General features: G+C 39.1%; 1 protein-coding gene across 1 annotated transcript in view; it reads left to right on the top strand.

Moving 5' to 3' along the window:
• The window catches only part of si:ch211-199g17.2 (uncharacterized), a 35253-nt gene that overhangs the window by 12533 nt on the left and 214 nt on the right, over positions 1-22506 (top strand). Inside the window, exons 20-35 of the mRNA XM_062985983.1 lie at positions 637-1248; positions 2190-2267; positions 13737-13870; positions 13969-14076; positions 14172-14229; positions 14375-14473; positions 14576-14713; positions 19001-19078; positions 19160-19293; positions 19389-19511; positions 19605-19650; positions 21185-21244; positions 21332-21412; positions 22023-22141; positions 22225-22329; positions 22424-22481. Coding sequence (XP_062842053.1) covers positions 637-1248; positions 2190-2267; positions 13737-13870; positions 13969-14076; positions 14172-14229; positions 14375-14473; positions 14576-14713; positions 19001-19078; positions 19160-19293; positions 19389-19511; positions 19605-19650; positions 21185-21244; positions 21332-21412; positions 22023-22141; positions 22225-22329; positions 22424-22481 — 2031 coding nt within the window. The remainder of the gene's footprint in view (positions 1-636; positions 1249-2189; positions 2268-13736; positions 13871-13968; positions 14077-14171; positions 14230-14374; positions 14474-14575; positions 14714-19000; positions 19079-19159; positions 19294-19388; positions 19512-19604; positions 19651-21184; positions 21245-21331; positions 21413-22022; positions 22142-22224; positions 22330-22423; positions 22482-22506) is intronic.

The following is a 22506-nucleotide window of genomic DNA, read 5'->3' as shown; positions in this document are numbered from 1 at the left end:
CCAGTCATAATGGAATATGAGTACCTAGTAAAAAGGCCAGTAAGTAAGAATCTCTTTGCATGATGCCTGACTCAGCTATAACTAGAGTAGTTTTTGCATTCTTTATGGGTAACAGCACACCACCTAGCTCTGTTCTCTACTGTACTTAGCTCTATTCTCTACTGTACTTAGCTCTGTTGTCTTAGGTGGTTATTTGAACCAGACTCAAACTAGTCTAGACATTTAAGTCTGATAAAATTTATTAACAAACAAGGCAGGTGGCTGGTAAATGTATATGCAATTGTTGTGCATGGACATTTTCTTTAAATGCTTTGCCCTTTGATAAACATCAAGCCCTCCATGTTTTTATCTGGGCCTGGAACTAGTGCTAAGAATAGCAATAAGTAAACCTTTTAATGGCTAGGCTGTTTGGCCAATCATGTCTGTATAGATGCCCCACTGACCGACAGCACTGTTGAGATTTGAATCGCAGATCGTGTGATTTACTGCACGGCTACAATCTCTGATCTTTTTTATTAAAACAAAAAACAGACAAAAAAACACTCTAAGAATAACATTTGTTGTGTATGTTGTATTGGTTACTATTAATTATATTTATTTTTAATCTTGCTTTTTAATGTATTTATTTTTGTTCAGTTCCTAGTTCTAAGAAGAATGGCCAAGAAATTTCACAATGTGAAACACAAGACAGCAATCCAGCAATGGCAGACACAATGCAGAATCTTGACACAACTTGCACAGAAACTTTCATTCCCAAACTGGATAACACGGATTGTCAAGAAAATGGTTCACAGTGTAAAATACAAGGCAGCAATCATACAATGTCAGTCTCAGAGCAGATTGGCTCTGATGCAAAGTGTTCAGAAACATCCATTACAGAAACAGATGATGATAAAGCTATTGATATGGATATAGATTTGGATGTATGTTCTGAACTCATACATACAGAAGAAACAGACAAGCTGGAAGCCACAGTACTACCAGATATTCACCATACCTGCCTTACCATGGCATCTTCTCAGCAGGCTGCACCATTACCACCCACACAGCAGTCTGGACCACAAGACATAATCCCCGAACCAGAATCCAATCCGGCAGTCATTCTACCGCCCCACACTTCAGAGACTTTTACAACACTGGAAAAACCTGAACCTCAATGTGCAAAACCTACACAGAAACCAACAGAGGTGGATGCTGACTCAAAAATGACACCACCTCCTCCTGAATTAAATACAGAGACCCAAGCAGGTGTGTCTTCTTATGTGTTTTTGGTGAGGGAGGTGAGAGCACTGTTGGCATTTAATTCCATCACAGAAAGGTGTACATAGTAAAATGATGTGTACTGACATGACACATTTCCTTTTCAATGACTTTTTCACACATGCACTTTTACTTGGTATTTACAGATTTCACCTGGTTCCAGTAATGACCAGATGGAAAACAGTGACTCCTACTAATGTGTTAAAACATCAAAGTGAGGAGAACAGTATGTTCAGAAAAGACAACTTTTCTGGATGTCTGTTATGAATATAATCCAACACCAAATTAGGAACACTGTCTTTCTGTTGTGTAACTTGTGTGCGTATGCAGATTTAAAAACCTGTTTCATTTGCAGTGGCTGAATTCCTTGTGTAAGGAACAGGATATTCCCAGAATAGGTGTAGGAGGACATACAGTTGAATGGGCTGGCAGCTAGCCCAGGCCTAAAAAGTTGGAGTTGGATAGAGATAGTTTCCTAATGATTGAATGAATGAAATGAAGAAATGAAAAAAATGTAGAAAGATGAAGACAGATGTTAACAAATAACTTTTATCATAAATTAAGTTATAATAATAATAATATATTATGTTGTAAACCAAAAGGATAAAGCATGTACTTGATGCCACAGTGTTATGTAGTATGTGCTGTCTTCTAGTAGGGCCAAATTACTAGTATCGAATAAAACCAAATCTTCAGCTAATTAATTACTACACAAGTCCTGAATAGGTAAAATGTCTACAAATTGTAATGATCAACTGTTGTGTGTAACATGTTTTTCATGGTTGAAAACTGATTTGCTGTATTTAGACAACTTGTGTAAATAATGCAATCCTTGATGTTGACTGATAAAATGAACCCAATAACAACTGTTTTTATTGTTACAGCTGTGTAGTTCTTTATTTATAGACTGTTTTTCTTATTTATTGCAGTTCCCAAATGTGTCACACCTCCTGAAAGTACCAAACTCTGGAGCTACCTAAAGAAAGTCAATAGAAAACCAGTCATTGGTAAGTTCTGCATAAAAAACATTTTGTCTAGTGCTTTAGTTGTCCTCAAACATGACTAAACATGACTAAACTTTCACTGTTGGCAGAAAAATTTACCACAGCTTTTTGAAGTTAGGTTGAGCTTATGCAACACCTAAATCAAACGGTCAAATCAGAATGACCAGAACAAAACCATTATTCACAGGGGTACATTGAGCTAGTCCAGGCATTTGCTCCCAAGAGAAAATCTAAAGGATTTCTTAGGGAATTTTAATGACAATTCTGTTTGCTAAAACAAGGGGAAAACTTCCTCTTTTAATTGTTTAGACTTTGCATGTATGCAAAAAGATGATCCTCAAAAACACACCATTATTTTATTGGTAAATATGGGTCCTGATTTATTAAGGCCTCAAATAAAGAGAACACGTTTACTTTGTGGTCTAGTGGTTAGTGGGAGTGTTGACTGGTTTATTAAGTAACATTGCACAATTGCAAATCAATATGTAAAAGAGTTCAGATCAAAGAAAGCAGCGCGGATGGAGCGGGCTTTCATCTAGTTAGTAAGAGAATATTACACTAATTGCACTAGCAGTTACTGTAACCAGATAGAAAGCAGTTAGGGCACATATACGGTGCTTGTGTGTTTTATTTAACTGGGTTGTATAAAATAAATGGCATTTACTGTATTTGTGCAAATAAAAATGCCTTAATTGTGAAGTTACCATGTAGTTTGCACATACTGTATATACCCTATGTAAGTGTTTTAATTCTAAACAGAGATTTATACACACACACACACACACACACACACAAAAGCTAATCTGCTTAGTCCAGATGACCGATCCAGATGTCATTTATACATATACAGGTGTACAGTACAATGAAATTCTTTCTTTGCATATCCTAGCTTGTTTGAAAGCTGGGGTCAGAGCGCAGGGTCAGCCATCGTACGGCGCCCCTGGAGCAGAGAGGGTTAAGGACTTTGCCCTTGCTCAAGGGCCCAACAGTGGCTGCATGCCAGACCTGGGATTCGAACTCTCAACCTTTCAGTTAATAGCACAAAGCTCTACCCACTAGGCTACCACTGTCCCAGTGACTTTAAATTTAAATCCAATAAAACCTTTAAGGGCCCAGAGTAGATTCTCAAAAAAAAACAAAAAAAAGCAGCGTACATGATCAAGGTGCGTTTTTCTTTATATAAAGACACATTTCATGTTCTGAAGGACAGCAACAGGCAAGCACTGCATTGAAATTAGTACAGAGTCACCTGGAGTTTAGGGCTGTGATTATTGCCAGCAGGCACAAATATTTGGTGAGACTTATGACTGCAAGTGAGCAGCATTTTCATGAAATTTAGGTCAAAGACAAAAGGATATTTCCTGCATAAAAATGGAACACTTGCTTAACTTTAACCATGACAACAATAGAAACACAGCTTAGGTCTGCGGAACATGAAGTCCAAGCATGTCTAAGACTTGCCATGTAGTCTGGCCATAGCTAGTTTAAGCAAGAGGAACTGCTTTCCTGACTTCCCCATCAGTCATGCTAAGCCAGCTAATGCAGGGTGTCTGAGAGCTAGTGTAATCAAAAGTGGTTACAAAGCATCCCCCATTGGACTTGTTGACCTGTCTGATGAATGAAAAGAAGCTTTTTGTGTCTTGGCAAAAGCATGAGTTCTTGCCCTCCTAGATTGAAAATCCAGAGGAAAACAAGGGAAAAAACACAAAAACATCCAGTAGATGAAGCTGTTGGTTCAGATGGGTAATAAAATAGGATACAAGACAAAACTCATCTGAATTCAAGGTGTCATCTACTTTTAATTTGGCTAACGAGAGATGCAATTGATGCATGTGTTTCAAGTGTAAACATGGTTCGTTACATGTAATGTATGTTTTAATGCCGTCATGGCTGTCGGGATTCTTAGATGCATAGCAAATAGAAACTTTTGTATTAAGACTGCTTTAAGCCAACTTGTATGAGCAACTTCTTTACCGGTGGATGAAGAAGGACTTCAAAGGCCTTCAAAGTATCAACTCCCTGGAGCAACCGGCTCAACTCACAGCTCATAGCAGAAGACTTTCATCAGTCACACACTTTCTGGTGCAGCGACCAGCATACTAATGGAAGACTCATTATGCAGAAAGACAGTTAGCAATCTGTGATATTACTTGAAGCCTTAGTGCAATAATATTTGAGGAATATTTGGTTTATATATAGAAATGTGTGACACGAATGAACAAAATGCTGTTTGCTTAGGTATTTAACCTCTGTGCTGTGAAAGCTTCAGGTTGACATAGATAAAAGATCTTGTCCTAATTAGTACACAGCTGGCTAACAAATGGCTTCTATATGTAAATCATTAAAAAAGTTTTTTTTTTTTTTTTTTAAGTCCATCAAAGTTTATTGTAAAGAAACTCCAGAGGCCTGCTCAGAGCTCTGACCTCAATGTCACTTTTGGCTAAATGGACACGCAGTTCCACAAACAATCCAAAAAAAATGCTGTTAATGTCTTGAAAGCCTTATTAAAACAGTAAACACTGTTAAAGCTGCCTAGTGTGTGTGAAGGGACTCTATATTGGTGACTGGGTTTGGAAAAAAATGTCCAACACCTTAAAATTAATCAGATTTGTTTGGACACAAATGAAACTTTGTAGTGTCATTTTTTGAAGACTGGCCTTCACAATTAATTACTTTAAACAGACAGTTTTACCTAAGGAAATATTTGACAAAATAATAAATTTAGTAAGATGTAGTATAGTAAGAGATGAAGCATTTACTTTCGATTAATAATTGTGTTTCTAATTTAAGAAATGCAATGTCAGTTTTAGTCTGAACACACATTCTTAGAACTACAGTAGACATGCTTAGATAAGATGACCAGATGAAAAATGGAAGGCTGATTGGTTGAGGAAAGGACTGGCTGAATAAAATAAGAATATCATGTCTAACTGACACCTTTCAGGTCAGACGGAATAATTGTAAATACCTAAAAAAAAGAGACCTTACTATCTGGAGAACTATTGGTGGGGGTTCATATTTGCAATTAACTAGACCCCCATTAAGTTTGGCACTGATCCCATATGAAAAAGTCCTTGTCTACTACTGTGCAAACACTTTGACACCAGGTTGAAATATAGCTGCTCCAGCGGGCTGACAATCAGGTCACATCCAGCACAGCCTGCCACTCTTTTCTGGTCTGAACGCTGCCCCTCCCTCCAGCCACCCGGTTAGTGCTGACCTGCTAGACCATTTAAGATTAGGGTGAGAATAGTTTTATAGTTATGCTAGTTCCAAGTGATTAAGCCTGTTACTGCTTGCATGCCTAGTTTAATATAAAGCTACGCACAGCAGCCACGTGTGCTTTCAGTCCAGGTAAAGGAGGTGGGTATAAGAACAAGTGAAACTAGTGAGGGACAGAGGTACTCCCTAGCACCCCTAGCGGCCAACAAGAAAAGACTCGGAACATACTGCCATACAGGACTGCTACAGGGCACAGACCTCCGGAACAATTACCAGGATTCTAAGCAAGCCTTCATGTTCCAGACCCGGAGACTGGCTAGGCCAAACTCCATTCTAAAAGATGGTACAAACGTGTGAGCAACCAACAAAGGCAAATAAGGCCGAAGTAGTGGAGAGCATACCAACGGGCGAAAGAGAAAGAAGGATCAAAAAGGATCAACCTAGAAAAAATACAGAGAGACGAGCAGCCTACCTCTGCCAGTTCAGAGAACCTAAGAGGATTTTGTAACGGAGAAGTGATTATTGGGAACTCGAGACCCAGGAAGTGGAAGACAGGAGAGTGAAAGTGTAGAAACAAGAGTAGCAAAGGAGGAGATGCCTCATTCTCAGTAACCTGGAGAGGGGTGGAGGAAAGTCTGACAAAGATGCTGATGAACTCGAAAAGTGGAGAGAAGGCCCAAAAACAAAGTGAAACATTGCTTGGAGATGATGATGAAGAAGAAAAAGAAATGGAGTAACCCCGAAGGAGACAGAAGCAAAATGTATCAGCTAATGCTCTGAATGACTAAGGGCCTGTAAAAAAAAAAGTATAGAGAGAAGCTGCAATATCAAAACTAATTTAAAGGTCAATGCAAGTCACACTAGGGAAGTACCCAGACTGGTTCTACAGGGAGTTGAGTGATAAAGGAACAGAATGTGATGGGATCCTGATGAGATATCTAGACAAGAAAAAGAGGAGCGAGGAAATTTCTCCACTGGAGAAGAGGTCTACCAACACAAAGCCAGCAGCCCATGTGAGACCAGTCTACTAAGACAGGCAGCCCATAGAAGACAATGGAAGTGGCGAGACAGAAACCAGAAGAACCCATTATTAGTTGATTGCGAAGAGTTTATGATACTGGAGCAGAAGGCATATTTTTAAAAGGCAGAGATCTACAAAATCTGGGAAACATCACTCAAAAGGCAAAATGTACATATACGATGAAAGGATTGACTGGACAGTCCCTTTTGGAGGACAGGACCAATAGAGGCTAGAGCATGGAAGACCAGCAGATAGGAGTGAAAAAAGGAAAGATGTTGTGGACCATATGTGACAGCATAAGCGAAAGACAAGCAGCAAATTAGAGCAGTGAAAGATGGAGGTGGCCGAGTGAGGAAGGAGAGGCCGCCCCCCTTAAGGAGACAGATGTGGGTGGATCTACTGAGAGCAGGAACACCCAGAGAAGAAATGGACCACATAAGTACCTCTAAAGTAAAAGACAAAATGGGATCAATTAAAACCAGAACAGCAGTAGACCAAACTCACCCCTAAGGGAGACAAAGAATAGGTACCAGTCTAAAGCATCCCTCCCAAAAGGTGGCAGAGCAAACCACTGGACGCTTAAGGGGGAGGGGTTCCAGGTGGGGGACTGCCGACCATACAACCCGCCAACATTTTATTGGTCTGTGCGAAGTGTCGAATGTGTAAAATTATTAATTGATAGTGGCTCAAGGGTTACCATCATTCATAGAGAACCTAACAAATTCAGTGGACGTCCCATAACATTGAATGGATTTGAAGGAGAATCTGTAATAAAAAAAAAGGGTGAAACTCACCATCAGCAAAGTAAAGGACCACCCTTGTAACACAAAGTTATAGTAACACAGCAAGGAGAATATGTACATAATTGGTAGAGCCCTTTTGAGAGAAAGTGAACTTGGACAAAATGGGGAAAATTCTTTTTCGGAGTGTGGGTAATCTAAGCTAAAGAACCACCTAAGCTTTTGGTGAGGACAGCTAAATGGACTCCCAAACACATCCCACCACTGGAGAGGCCTTTACATCCTTCCCAGTACAGGCTCCCTGGGGGCAAAGTGGAGATATCCCAAGCAGTATGAGACCTGCTGGAAGCAGACATCATTAGACCAGCTTGCAGCACTTTCCTGGCCTGATGGCAAAAAATGTGACGTGGGACGCAGTAGTGCTTTTAGTTTGCTTTTACATTATATTAATATACGTTTTCCCAGAGTTATTTGCACAGTCAAACCCTATGACATGGGCTCGTGGCTAGGGATTTGCAGTTCAGTGAAGAACTAAACCCCAAAGACTACCACCATTACGTAGATGATCACAGGAAATGTTGTGGAGATGGTAAAGGAGAAACTGAAGAAATGGTAACTGAAGAAAATATGATAGCATGAGGCTGGGCCATCAATCCAGACAAAATACAAGGCTTGGCCCAAGAGGCAAAATTCTTGGGTTCATGCAGAACCCACGAACCAAGACCATTCTCCAGAACGTAATTGAATTGATACAAATCAGCACCCAACCACAAAGAATGAGGCCATGGTTTTCATCGGACTCATGGGATTTTGAAAACATTTTATTCCACATTTAGGAATTATATTACAGCCAGTACATGCAGTAACATGAAAGAAAGTGGATTTTGGCCGCTCAGGTGGCGCAGCGGTAAAGTACGCTAGCTTGCTAGAGTTGGGTTTTCGAATACATCGTATCGAATCTCAGCTCTGCCTTTCCGACTGGGCTGGGTGGCAGTATGAACAACGATTGGCTGTTGTTTAGGGTTAGAGGGTAAGAAAGTCGGATCATAGGTCCTCATAACTGGTGCGACTGCGGCCCCTGCTGGCTGACTGATGGCGCCTGCACAGGACTGAGGAATAATGCTGATGGGGGTGTGGCCCTCTGTGCACAGTGCCCGTCAAGTATATGAACTCGACTCGTGCAGGTTTAATTAAAGGCCCAAGAAGAAGCTATGCAACAAGCAAAAGAGGCCCTAAAATGATATTGGAACCTCTCAGGAGAGGATACCCATGGTATTACTACTGGAAGTAAAAGGGTATAACAATTTAATCACATGGGGGCTCTGGCAATTGGCAACCAGGTCACATCCAGCCTAACCTGCCATCCTTCTCTGTTTTGAACTGGCACGCTGCTCCTTCCGCCAGCCACCCAGTAAGAGAGCTGGCCTGCTAGGCTATTAGGGTGAGAATAGTTTTAGGCCTGCAACTGCTTGCATGCATTGATGATAATTCCTTGCAATTACTTATGTGCTGAATAAAGTAGGGCTAATTTAAAGATCCATGACTTCTGTGATCTCTAGGTCTGGAACCCAAGGTTCACACAGAATAGGGGGAGTCCTAAGGCTAATACAGACTTGGGACGGACTAAGAATGTTTACTGTGGGGAGCAGTTATTGCCACTCTGGCTAGGGCTAAGAACAAGTGAAGCTAGTGAAGGACAGAGGTACTCCCTAGCGGCCAACAAGAAAGGACTCGTATTATACTACTATATAGGGCTGCTACAGGACACAGACCGTATAGAGAATGTTCAAACTAATTGTGATTGATTTTTTTTTTTTTTACTGCAATGTTTATTTTATTTACATTTGTCATGTTTCATTATTTGTATCAAAAATTGTGCAGACATAATAGAAATGTTTTGGGTTACTTTCAGTATACTATGCAAACTTTTGATGTGTTAAAAACATTCTTGGTTTTAACTGCAAATTATATACTTTTTTTTTTTTACATAATTTTATACAAATAATGCATGTGTAAAGGTTTGCAGAAACTGTGTGTACACACAAGTAAGCACACATTTATTGTAATTATGATTTTTTTTTTCTTGAAGGAAAAATGTTGTTCAGCCTTACCTGGTTTTATGTGGAAAAAGTAATTGCCCCTGTAGCTATTAAATTGTCTGGTTAACCAAATTCAATTGACAATCAGGTTCAGTTTCATGAGACAAACCCAGGCATGGTTACTGCCAGACCTGTTGTAGCTAAACATCACTTTAATAGAACCTGTCTGGCAATGTAAAGCAGGCTAGAAGAAAAAGCAGCACATGATGCCACAATCTAAAGAGATCTAAATGCAAATGTAAAACAAATTCACTGAAATCCACCAGTATGGGAAGGGTTACAAAGCTATGCTAAGGCACAGATACTCCAGCAAAGAGCCATTATCCACAAATGGAGAAATATTGGAACAATGGAAAACAATCTCCATGGGACCAAAGACAGACCTCCAAGACTTTTGTCAAGTCAAATGTGAAACTTTTTGAAAGACATGGCTTCCAATTAATCTGTATCAAGTTAACACCACATTCCAACATAAGAACATCATACAAACAGTCAAGCATGGTGGTGGCTTGATGGGCTGGAGCTGCTTAGCTTTAGCAGGACCAATAGGACAATTCTCCTTTGGGATCTTCTGACAAGTTTGTGACTTAAAGGTCAAGTACACTTGGGCTATGCAGCAGAATGATTATCCAGAGTACGCAAGAAAGTCCACCTCTAAATGGCTCAAAATATTGTATTTTTGGAGTTGCCAAGTTAAAGTACTGACTTTTAAACATGCGCATCATGCTTTTGCACTATAACTGAAAACACTCCATATATACCATGAAAAACCCCATAATGTAGCTAAACTAAAATAATTCTGCAAAAATGAATGGGCTTAAATTCCTCCACAGTGATGTAAACTACTCATCGCAAATTATTCCAGACATTTGGTTGCAGTTGTTACTGCCAAGGTTGGCGTAACCTATTGGATTTGGGGGCAGTTACTTTTTCACATGGGTGATAAATGTTTTAAATAAATCTTTAGTAAATGGAATGATTGTTTAAAGCTGCATTTTGTGTTTACATTCAAATTTAGAAGAAATTGGGTTGGTGCAAAAGATGAGCTTTGAATGATCAGGATAAGCTTTAAACTGTTGCATGCTGATCATGAGCAAGTGTCGTAGTACAGGGTGAGTCAAAAGTCTCAGGGCACTCTTTTATTTCAGAAATGAAAGGGAAAATGACATATCTGAATACCCCAGCAAGTAATGGGTGAGGGGGCCTATCTTTTAGGCTATGTCCGGAACATGGCCGCCATCTTGAAAGCCGCCATATTGGATCAAGGGCAAGTTGGATCAAGGGAAAGGTGGTCATGTAGCAAACCAGAGTTTTCTCAGAAATCGATTGTCGCAATTCAGAAATCAGATTTGCAATATCTCTTGTGGTTTAAAAGTTATCAACAGAAATTGCAGCAACAACCGCGAACGTTCCCTGTGATGCACAGCTATTTGACGTGTTCAGTGTGTTGTCCCTGGTGCTGAACACAGAGCTGAAGGTGCTGGATCCAATCGTTATGAACCCGCATGAGAATCTTTGGAGAAATGCTGTCACAAGCCTCCACGATGCGGTGCTGAAGGTGGTGTTTGTTGCGGACTTTCTCAGCATCCACAATTTGTTTGAGATGACCCCAGAGATAAAAGTCGAGTGGTGTGAGGTCGGGTGATCTGGGCGGCCATTCCACAGGACCACGACGGCCAATCCAATGACCAGGGAATTGAATATCCTGCCGCTGACGAACACATGCTCTGTAGTGTGGTGGAGCCCCATCCTGTTGGAAATAACAGGGGAAACTGCCATCTTCGGTCAGAATGGATGGGAACACTGTTTCCTGTAGCATTGTCAGGTAGCGCTGAGCATTTAGGGTCTGGTTGATGAAAATGGGTCAGATTACACGGGTGCCCCGTCACATCACCTACGACTTTGGTGTCTGCTGTCCAGTGAGGGTTTTCGTCACTCCAGTACCTCACGTTCTGGCGGTCGACCTCACCACTGACATAAAACTTGGCCTCGTCACTGAACAGAATGCCCTGTGCGAATGCGGGAGCCTGTTGATGTTGGTCTAACGCCCAGGTGCAGAACTCGACACGTCTATCAGGGTCATCCTCTGATAATTTCTGCTGCAGCTGGATCTTGAAGGGGTGCCACTTATTGGTATGAAGAATCCGTACAAGGGATGACTGGCTGACACCACATTCTGCTGTGAGACGTGTCGTGCTGCGTCGTGGACTTTTCGTGAAGGCTGCCAAAACCATGGTTGAGGTGGCTTGTTGTCCACAGTCCCGGTTTCTCGGAATTTGGCTATGAGGGATGCAACAGGTGCTGTGTGAAATTGGTGGTCTTTCTGGGTGTCAGTTGTTGAAGTCTGCGGCTATGATACGGTAGCTGCGTTCCCCGGACATCAGAATCACCTCAATCCTCTCTTCTTTCATCAGTTACATCTTCAGTTACCTGTAACGAACAACAAAAGTTTTGAACTTTCTGTGTCTAACTTTTGAACCACAGGAATCTGATTGCGGCAATTGATTTCTGAGAAAATTCTGGTCTTCTTTGATATGCTACATGACCACCTTCCCATTGGAAAAACTTGCTCTTGATCCAATATGGCGGCTTTTAAGATGGCGGCTATGTTCCGGACATAGCCTAAAAGATAGACCCCCTCACCCATTACTTGCTGGGGTTTTCATATAGGTAATTTTCCCTTTCGTTTCTGAAATAAGAGTGTCCTGGGACTTTTGACTCACCCTGTAGATTTGTAGATGTGTTGTTTTATAATTATAATGTAAAATATTTGTTTAGGGGGTTTATTGTTTACTGAATAACTGTAGAAAACCACTAGCCTTGATGTGTTTATAGTGCGTTGAAAGTAAATTAAGGGAAGTGGGCTTTCTATCATTCATAAGCTGGACAATGTAGCCTGGTGGTACTTTTCCTGAAGAAGTCTTTTTTCTAAAGCCATGTCATTTAAATTGAATTGATTTGAATGGATAACTAACAGGTATTTGGATATTCCATGTACTCTTCATGAATTTCTGAGAAGGTTTTACTAAAGCTGATGTAACCGCTTGATTGTAAATACAGTAAATGCCGCTTTCTGAGTAATCCAAAGCTGGTCACAAGCCGTAGCCTAGTGGTTAAGGTACTGGACTAGTAATCAGAAGGATGCTTGTTCAACCCCACCACTGCCAGGTTGCTGCTGTTGGGCCCTTTAGCAAGGCCCTTAACCCTCAATTGCTCAGACTGTATACTGTAACTGTACTGTAAGTCGCTTTGGATGAAAGCGTCCACTAAATGCCAAAAATGTGAAGGTAAAAATGAAAAATGTAACATTTATGCACCATCATCTGCAATCAAAAGTGTAATTTGCCTCTCCCTAACCTTGCCCTAATTTAAAAATAACTTAGCAGCCACTGGTTGAAAATTCCTGAAGATCAAGTAAACATATTGATCTTCCATCAAGAGCTAGACAGTCGTAGTTAATGGCTTCTTTATTGCTTAAGGAAGAAGCTGGGGAAAAGAGTAGTATCACCACTCCATGTGGAATTTGACCCCATTCAAAATACCATCTGAATGGCAGTATACATTGAATGTATGGCAATGTAAGAAAATCCATTTATGATTCAATATTTTCAAGCATACAAGACCATACTCTTATCTTCTTAGAATGGGTGAAGATCATGTCTTAAGTTCCTACAATAAAGTCTTGTTGGTACACATGGCTTCAGGGTCCTGGCGAACGTCCCTTTAGGTCACCCTCTATAAGGAAATGTTTTTTAGTTAGTGCTTTTTAAAACCTTGTCTATAGTAATGTCCATTTGTACTTACAGTATATGCATTAGTAGCACAATTATGAAAGCTTTATTCTGCTTAAGTTCTAGTTCTTGATAGTTACACATTTTTCTGCATTTGCTATTAAATGCCAATGTTTTTGTATGTAATTAGACATACAATGTAATTTTATGAACTATATTATATTTATCTTGTATTGATAGATTTTGAATGGGTATTACTAATATCTGTCATATAGTCACATTGTATAGAGTACATGGCTGCTACCAATCCACTAAGCATCCCATGATAAGTTGGTAACAAGATACTATTGTTGACAACAGAAAAAAATGCTTGATGCCAAAAATAGAACTTAATGGATCTAATTAAAATATAAACTTAAATAGATCTTGTGGTCCAGATAATAAAAACTTTTTTTTTTTTTCAAGGTTTAAATTTGGCACCAAAAGTACCTAACTGCACAAGGTTAAAAGGACAGTTTAAATACTGAGGGTACCCGTTCAATTATCACAGGGACCAGTTTCAATTTCAGTAATAAATGTGCTTTGAGTAGTTAACGTAATATTCTGTGCTTGCATACTGTATAAATACATGTCATTTTTTCTGTATCTCTGTGTTTAAGGTTTAAAATCTGTGATTGAATGTCACACTGATGATCAGCCCCCATTTTACATGTGTTTAACATGTGCTGACAGATTTGATGAGAACTCCATAGTAACACATCTCACAGGCCATGATCACCAACACATGTATCTGGTAAATGTTCCACTGCCAATCCTGTGCATTTACAGTATGTGTGCTGTTAACTTGGCAATGTTTGTATCTTACTTTCATTTGTATGTTGGCTGCTTTAGAAATCGATAAACTATGCACACCTGCAACACAAAAAAAAGGTGAAGCCAAATTGGTTAAGAGGCCAGGCCATTTTGATAGAGAGATCCCAAGGATATGGAGAAGCTGAGGTACTGGTTTTTCATTATGCACTGCTATATTTATTTATTGTGTTTTAATTTGGTTTGGTGGGATAATCAAGTAAATTCATCCATTGTTGCTATAGGTACTTGAATTGGGTCCTACAGAGTACCATGAAATATTAAGGTCCCCTATTATAACTGGTAAGTTAAAAATGCGTTTATATGTATTACTGTTGTATGTATTAATTACTATTGTATTAAGAATGTACTTACTAATATATAATATTGATAGATGGATGTGTAATTGTTTCCCCTTTTTCTGTGTACATGGTTGTGTTACTTAAAGCTTTGGGAAAGCTAAGAGAGTGTCTCCTTGAGCTGACAGCCGATATCAATTCACAAAGTCCAGGATCAGCTTGCTCTGATGAAATCGAGCGGCCTGAAAGTAATTATATTTTGTCTATATTACTGAGCACATAAGGTCTGCGAGTCTGTAAGCAGTACAGAAATGTGTGAGTAATTGCTTTCTATGATGTTTAACCTTTAGCATTAAAAAGCCAAACTGAAGAAGTGGACAGTGCACATCACCAACAAGAATCTGTGATTTCCTCAGAACCTGACATAACTCCTAAACAAGGTGTGCAAAGAGTGAACGCAGTTGCCAGTTTATCAGCGTCACATACAGGTGTGTGGAAAAAGTATTTGCCCCATTCCTTAATTTTTGCACATTTGTTACACCAATTGGTAAGAAGAACTCAACAAAACAGGAATTAATAAAACCCGGGTTTTTAGAAAAAAGGTAATAAAAAGCCCATGTCATCCATGTAAAAATACCTCTTAATACCTCCTATGGCATCTATGTAAAAAAATATCTCTTAATACCTCCTATGGCATCTATGTAAAAAAATATCTCTTAATACCTCCTATGGCATCTGTGTAAAAAAATATCTCTTAATACCTCCTATGGCATCTATGTAAAAAAATATCTCTTAATACCTCCTATGGCATCTATGTAAAAAAAAAATCTCCTAATACCTCCTATGGCATCTATGTAAAAAAATATCTCCTAATACCTCCTATGGCATCTATGTAAAAAAATATCTCTTAATACCTCCTATGGCATCTATGTAAAAAAATATCTCCTAATACCTCCTATGGCATCTATGTAAAAAAAATATCTCCTAATACCTCCTATGGCATCTATGTAAAAAAATATCTCTTAATACCTCCTATGGCATCTATGTAAAAAAATATCTCCTAATACCTCCTATGGCATCTATGTAAAAAAATATCTCTTAATACCTCCTATGGCATCTATGTAAAAAAATATCTCCTAATACCTCCTATGGCATCTATGTAAAAAAAATATCTCCTAATACCTCCTATGGCATCTATGTAAAAAAAATATCTCCTAATACCTCCTATGGCATCTATGTAAAAAAAAATATCTCCTAATACCTCCTATGGCATCTATGTAAAAAAATATCTCTTAATACCTCCTATGGCATTCATGTAAGGAATACCTCTTATCGCAGTCAGCAGCATCTACTGTAAACAAACACTTTTTATAACTGATAATCAGTCCTTGATATAGCTATGGATAATATTTTGCCTGTTTGTAATTTCAAAGATTTGTTTCAGAGTTGAGCCTGTTCTTGTACTTCAGACTGTTACCATGTTGTCGTTGTCCAATTGTACTTGAGCAGTAGATCACAGCCCCCATGGGGACCCAAGGTAGAATTTCTCCCCAGCAGACGAATGAAAGGGGCGCCTTGTTTGCCGTGAGGTATGACCTGTGTCTGTGGAGAAAAAGATCCTGGTACTTGAAGGGAGTGGTGACTGAAGATACCATGTCCATAACAGTACTCTGGCTCCTACATCACATAGACAGGAAGTTGGAGAGACCTGCTCCAGTCAAGCAGCTGGTCAAGACATGAACTGGGGGAATCCCAAATTAGGTTATAAATCCTTAGAAGCCATTGGTTAGGGATAAATTAAGTATAGATTAACACCAGATGACTGTCTATATGATCCCTATAGCCCTGCGGAAGATCCACTGGAGATCTGTGGCTCTGTGCATCCCTTTGTTGGGCTCCAAGGTGTGCAGGTAGTAAGTAAAGGTGATAAAACCAAATACAGGGTGAGTCAAAAGTCGCAGGACACTCTTTTTATTTCAGAAACGAAAGGGAAAATGACATATCTGAATACCCCAGCAAGTAATGGGTGAGGGGGCCTATCTTTTAGGCTATGTCCGGAACATGGCCGCCATCTTGAAAGCCACCATATTGGATCAAGGGCAAGTTTATCAAATGGGAAAGACTGCTACTGACGAAGAAACCTCAACAATGGATTTGGCAGCCTTTGCGAAAAGTCCACGATGCAGCACGCGATGTCTCACAGCAGAATGTGGTGTCAGCCAGTCATCCCTTGTATGGATTCTTCATACCAATAAGTGGCACCCCTTCAAGATCCAGCTGCAGCAGAAATTATCAGAGGATGACCCTGATAGATGTGACCAACATCAACGGGATCCCGCAATCGCACAGGGCATTCTGTTCAGTGACGAGGCCAATTTTTTATGTCAGTGGTGAGGTCAACCACCAGAACGTGAGGTACTGGAGTGACGAAAACCCTCACTGGACAGCAGACACCAAAGTCGTAGGTGATGTGAAGGTTATGGTGTGGTGTGGAATATGGGGCACCCGTGTAATCTGACCCATTTTCATCAACCAGACCCTAAATGCTCAGCGCTACCTGACAATGCTACAGGAAACAGTGTTCCCATCCATTCTGACCGAAGATGGCAGTTTCCCCTGTTATATCCAACAGGATGGGGCTCCACCACACTACAGAGCATGTGTTCGTCAGTGGCAGGATATTCAATTCCCTGGTCATTGGATTGGCCGTCGTGGTCCTGTGGAATGGCCGCCCAGATCACCCGACCTCACACCACTCGACTTTTATCTCTGGGGTCATCTCAAACAAATTGTGGATGCTGAGAAAGTCCGCAACAAACACCACCTTCAGCACCGCATCGTGGAGGCTTGTGACAGCATTTCTCCAAAGATTCTCATGCGGGTTCATAATGACTGGATCCAGCACCTTCAGCTCTGTGTTCAGCACCAGGGACAACACATTGAACACGTCAAATAGCTGTGCATCACAGGGAACGTTTGTGGTGGTTGTTGCAATTTCTGTGTTGATAACTTTTGAACCACAAGAGATATTGCAAATCTGATTTCTGAATTGCAGCAATCAATTTCTGAGAAAACTCTGGTCTTCTTTGATATGCTACATGACCACCTTCCCATTGGAAAAACTTGATCCAGTATGGCGGCTTTCAAGATGGCGGCCATGTTCCGGACATAGTCTAAAAGATAGGCCCTCTCACCCATTACTTGCTGGGGTATTCAGATATGTCATTTTCCCTTTCGTTTCTGAAATAAGAGTGCCCTGAGACTTGACCCTGTAGAACCCAATGTGGATAAACATTCTACCAAAAGAGGAGGTATAAGTTGCAAAGTAAGAAATAATGAACCATGCCCTTTTATAACTGGCAGAATCATTAGATTTAACGAAACCAACTACTAAACTGTCTACCTTTTGCTATCTATAAAGGCATCACAGGAATAGCAGGTACAGTTAAAGACATGAAAAACTATGATCTGGTCAATTACTATTAGAATGCTTAAAAAATTTACAAGCAGAGAAATTACTACTTGCCAAGGAACTGACAGGCATCTAAGTTAAAGCATCTTCACCCTTGTTTTCTCAACAGTACCCAGTAATAAGGTGTCATTCGCACTAAAGAACTTGAAGATATGGATGACACTTCAGGTTCAAATTAATTTGATACACTAAGAGAATCAAGTACCTAGAAGCCTGAAACCAAGTAAAATAATCACACATCCTTTAAACTAAGGAAAACATTTACAGAATAGTGAGATCTAAAAAAGAAAGTGCATGCAAAACTGATTCAACAAAAACTAACATCTAACATCTGGTCAAAGTAGGTTATCTTTGGTGCATTGATTGTTTAAAAGGTCTCTTTAAACTGTGGGCTGCATCCCAAACTACATGCTATTTTCTAAATGGAATGTTAGAATTGTAACAATTCAGCCATAAGCTGGATATAATTATATTAAACACATTTGCAATGAACTGGAACACATAATCCTCAAAATCACCAGAGCACATTTCGACATCTTAACTAACCAATTACTGAAGTGGTTGGTGGCTAGTTTATAACAGACTTTGCCAAACTTTCTAGTTTCTAACTGTTCTAGCACAAGTATTAATGAAGTTGTGTTAAAATTAGCTGCAAAACTGGAGTGAAGCAGATGTTAAGAGAATACTACATACTAAATTTTTAGTGTCAGCTGAAACATTTAGTGGGGAAAGAATAATGCTGTATTCACAATATATGCGGCCAAACCGCCTGTGTGTAGACTGCGTTGCTTGCTATGGAATTGAGTGGAACCATCTGTCTTGCTACAGTGCTACCTAGAGCATGCTATGATGCTCATTTTTACTGCTTGCTGCTGTGCTCAAACTTCAATCTGATTGAACTTTGACCTAGTTTGCTGTTGACCTTTTCAGAGAACAGACATGGCAGAGACAAATTAATCATCACTGTTTTACAAAAGCCTGAACTGTTTAATTCAACCTTGAATTTAGCATGGGGAAAATAGGGCATGGTGACCAGCAGTAGGGGGAAATGGGTAGGCCAACATCAGTGTCAGACTAGTAATGCACTTGTGGTTGAATTAAAGCAAATCACTGTATTCATATTACAAAAGCTTATAAAAAGCCTTTCCAGAAGTGTGGGACTGTTACGGCCAAAGCAGCTTATAAATCCCATTGCTTTAAAACGTATGTTAACAAAAACATGGATGTGTGTTACTTTTGGCCATGTTGTGTTTAATATTTTGTAAAAGTTTCTGTTGATTGATTTTCTGTTTGATTGTGTCAGGTACTGATGACCCTGCTCAGAGTTCACCTCATTTATGGTCTTACCTCACTAGCTCTTCTCGAACAGAGCCTGTAATCGGTTAGTTTATCTCACTCATTGCATGATTTCTGATTGTATGGAAGATTTTTGCAGGGTTTTCGTAATTGTTTTCTTTTTTAGGCTTGAGTGTGATCACGGAGTATCGCAGTTCCACTGGTCAGAACTCCTTCCTGTGCTCAAGCTGTGAAGTAATACTTGCTACCTCTAATTATATGAGCCATCTGGTCAGCCCAGAGCATCGCTTTAATTACATTGTACGTCAATTGCCTGTGCAGACGTCTTGCTCTTTAAGTGATAGTCTGTTTGATCCTCTGTACGGGTTCTGAATTTGACCTTGTTGTTTTAACAGAAAAGCAAGCACCCAGAGCTTGTAGCACTTTGGAGTGATGAGATTAACTTGACTTGCAAAAGTACAGAGCTTAAGGTGAAGGCACAGATGTTGCAGGACATTGAAGGCTGTGGATGCCTCAAGGTTTCTATCTCATCCTTAACATTTACCATTTACAATATTATTAATATTATGCATGCACCCCTAATATTTAGGTGAAACATGTTATCTGTTTAGGTGGTGGAGAAAGAATCACCAAAAAATAAGCAGCATCCAACCGAAAGTAAGAATAGAGTAATCTAATTGCAAACTATGTGTCATGAATTGTGTAATTTTTAATAGTAGTTTACTTAAATGATTAAATCAATCTGAATAAGGTACATCATATGGCCAACAGTGGAACATTGTATCAAAAAATTGTGGCTTTAATTTCAAGTTAGCCCTTACTTTTTATAGTCGAACCATCATTGTGGTTTTTACAGCAATTATACAGCCACAAGGCGCTCAGGTGGTGCAGCAGTAAAACACACTACCACAGCAGAGCTGACATCACAAACTTTTGAGTTCAAATCTCAGCTCTGCTACCGGCAGGCTGGGCACCTACACGGACAATATCTGCCTTGTCCATCAGGGTTGGATCCCAGAGGGGATTTTTCATAAATTATGCAATTATTATGTCTGCTGGGTGATCAGTGGCTCCTGCACAGAGATGGGGAATAATGGAGATCATTGCATAACTCTCCATATGAAAGTCTGAGCCCCATATGAACCTGCCACGTGCAGGTAAAATGATGCAGTCAGCTTCGGACATGTTTTGAAGGGGGCATATGTTTTTTTTTTTTTGTTTTTTTTTTTAAGTATTATACATTGACGAGCATTTAGTGTGGTTGACTAGACTATTAATTGATAAAGGCCTTCTTGCATTATGTGTACCAGTTCAACACAGTCGTTAGAAGCGGTTGGTATTCTATTTTTGAGTAAACTCTCTCTCTGTGTGCAGGGACATTGGCACACTGAAAAAAGGATTACTAATATATAATATTGATAGATGTTTTCAGTTGTAAATTTTTGATCAAACTCAAGACACTGTTTACGTGTGTTTATTTGATCTTTTGTTTTAACTGAACATAAATGCCAAAAGTTTCACATTTCAAAAAATTAAATAGTACTTGATTTAAAGCTCTTTGTCATCAGAATAACAAAAAAGGCTAACCTTATGTTAATAACCAAAACCAAGCTATTGCTAAAAGAAGCAAAATGGTCAGTGATGTTCTACCTCAATATTGTGTCATTGGGCTAAATGCCCTAATTATACCATATTCTTCTTATAGACACATTGTTATATACTTGTCTATAAAGATTGCATTGCTGTTCATTAAAGTGCATGCACCTATTAGCAATTAATGTGAGTTAGTGGTGTTAGCATACTTTTGGCACTGTAGTGTACGTTTCTATAAGTAATGTATTTGTGTATATATATTTTTTTTTCAGAGCTGGCTAAAACTAATGGTGATCCAAATCACCAAATTAACCTTTTCAATATCTGTGCCACAATCAAACATAACAATAGTCAAAAATCTAATTTGTGGGCTGCACACATGACATATTATATAGGAAGAATAGACCTATAGCTTGAACATGTGGGCTGAATATTTGTTACAAGCTGCAAATGCACTAGATAGTCTTCTAAATGCCTTTGCTAAACAAAATCCAGGGAGAAATGTTATGTCTAATTACAGCTATAAACAAGGCAAACAATGTGTGAATTATTCTGATTTGTATCTGCTTTGTTTTAAAATTGTTTTGTATAATTCTAGATGCTGAGATCTCATCTAAACCTCATAAACCAGAACCCCTTCAAACCAGTGTTACAAATAGTAAGTATTAAAAACAAAGTATTATGAAATTTTTACATTTAATTTGATCATGTGAGATTTTTTTCCTTTTTCCTGATTTTCATTTAGTATCCACAGAGCAACAGGACCAAAACCACAAAAGGCTGAATCCTGCCAGAGAGTTGGACAAGAAAAACAACATTTTGATTGGTTAGTGTAAATGTTTTTATAGTGTTGTAACTGTAAATGACTGGCATCATTAAGCAGATAACCACTGATTGGTGAATAGCAAAATTTATTATAAGTCAGCATTATTTAACTTAGCAAATGTGGTTGCAGTGCTGGCTCGTTTAGATGTACATAATTGATCATGATTAGATCACCATGATCATAACTAGTTTGGTATTTAAAATGTTCATTTAAGGCTAAATATATAAACTTGCTGTTGAGTTCCAAAAACAGGCACCGCCCTAATTTTAAAGTTGGTCAAGACACAGATTACACATAAGGTAATACAGCATAATCAGTGGTGTCCTATCTTAAAATAAAAACTAAAATACAGTGCCCAACATGGGTATGCATGCGAGGAGTCGTATTGTAAAAGAAGAGGAAAATTCTGCATAAATTCAGCTTGGTCTTCATGGCCATGAAGGGTTGGATATGCAAGCAGTCCTTGCTGTTATCAATTTTAATATAAAGTAGTAACCAGTAGTCCAGTTCTGCACTATTAGGTACCATAGTTACATGTTTTAATGGTACTCTGTTGATATGTAGAAATAATTATATACCAATTAGTAACTTGTGTTTTTGTTGTTTATAGGGCTAAGTTATGTCACTTGTGTAAGTCATGGGAAAAAGAAGTTATTTTTCTGTGAACTCTGCTCTGTCCGATGTCATTTGGATCACATGACAAGTGAAGCCCACAGAAAAACTTATGTGGTAAGTTATAAAATAGTATTAACTTAGCATTATAAATGTCTGTATTAAGCCCCTTTGGGACAAATGACATGTATGTTTTACAGGAATCTAATTATCCTGGTTATCAATACCCAAGTGGTGCAGATATGAAGATGATGCTGTATAAAAGATTAGCAGCAGTGGAGAAAATCACTGGGATGAGAATGAAGGTCAGACTGGTTACAAAAAAAACATTTTTAAATAAGTCAAATTCAATGGTGCATTTATGGCATTTTCTATTCTTGACACATTTTCCTTTTTCAGAAAATAAATGTCAATTCAAAAATCTTCACAGCCTTACGCACTGCTCCTCTTAGTCAAGGTGGGTCATATTTACTTTTGTTTGT

Source organism: Trichomycterus rosablanca, chromosome 2 (assembly GCF_030014385.1).
Source record: "Trichomycterus rosablanca isolate fTriRos1 chromosome 2, fTriRos1.hap1, whole genome shotgun sequence".
Classification (NCBI taxonomy): domain Eukaryota; kingdom Metazoa; phylum Chordata; class Actinopteri; order Siluriformes; family Trichomycteridae; genus Trichomycterus; species Trichomycterus rosablanca.
Note: the sequence above shows the minus strand (reverse complement) of the source record. Positions and strands in the feature narration are given on the sequence as shown.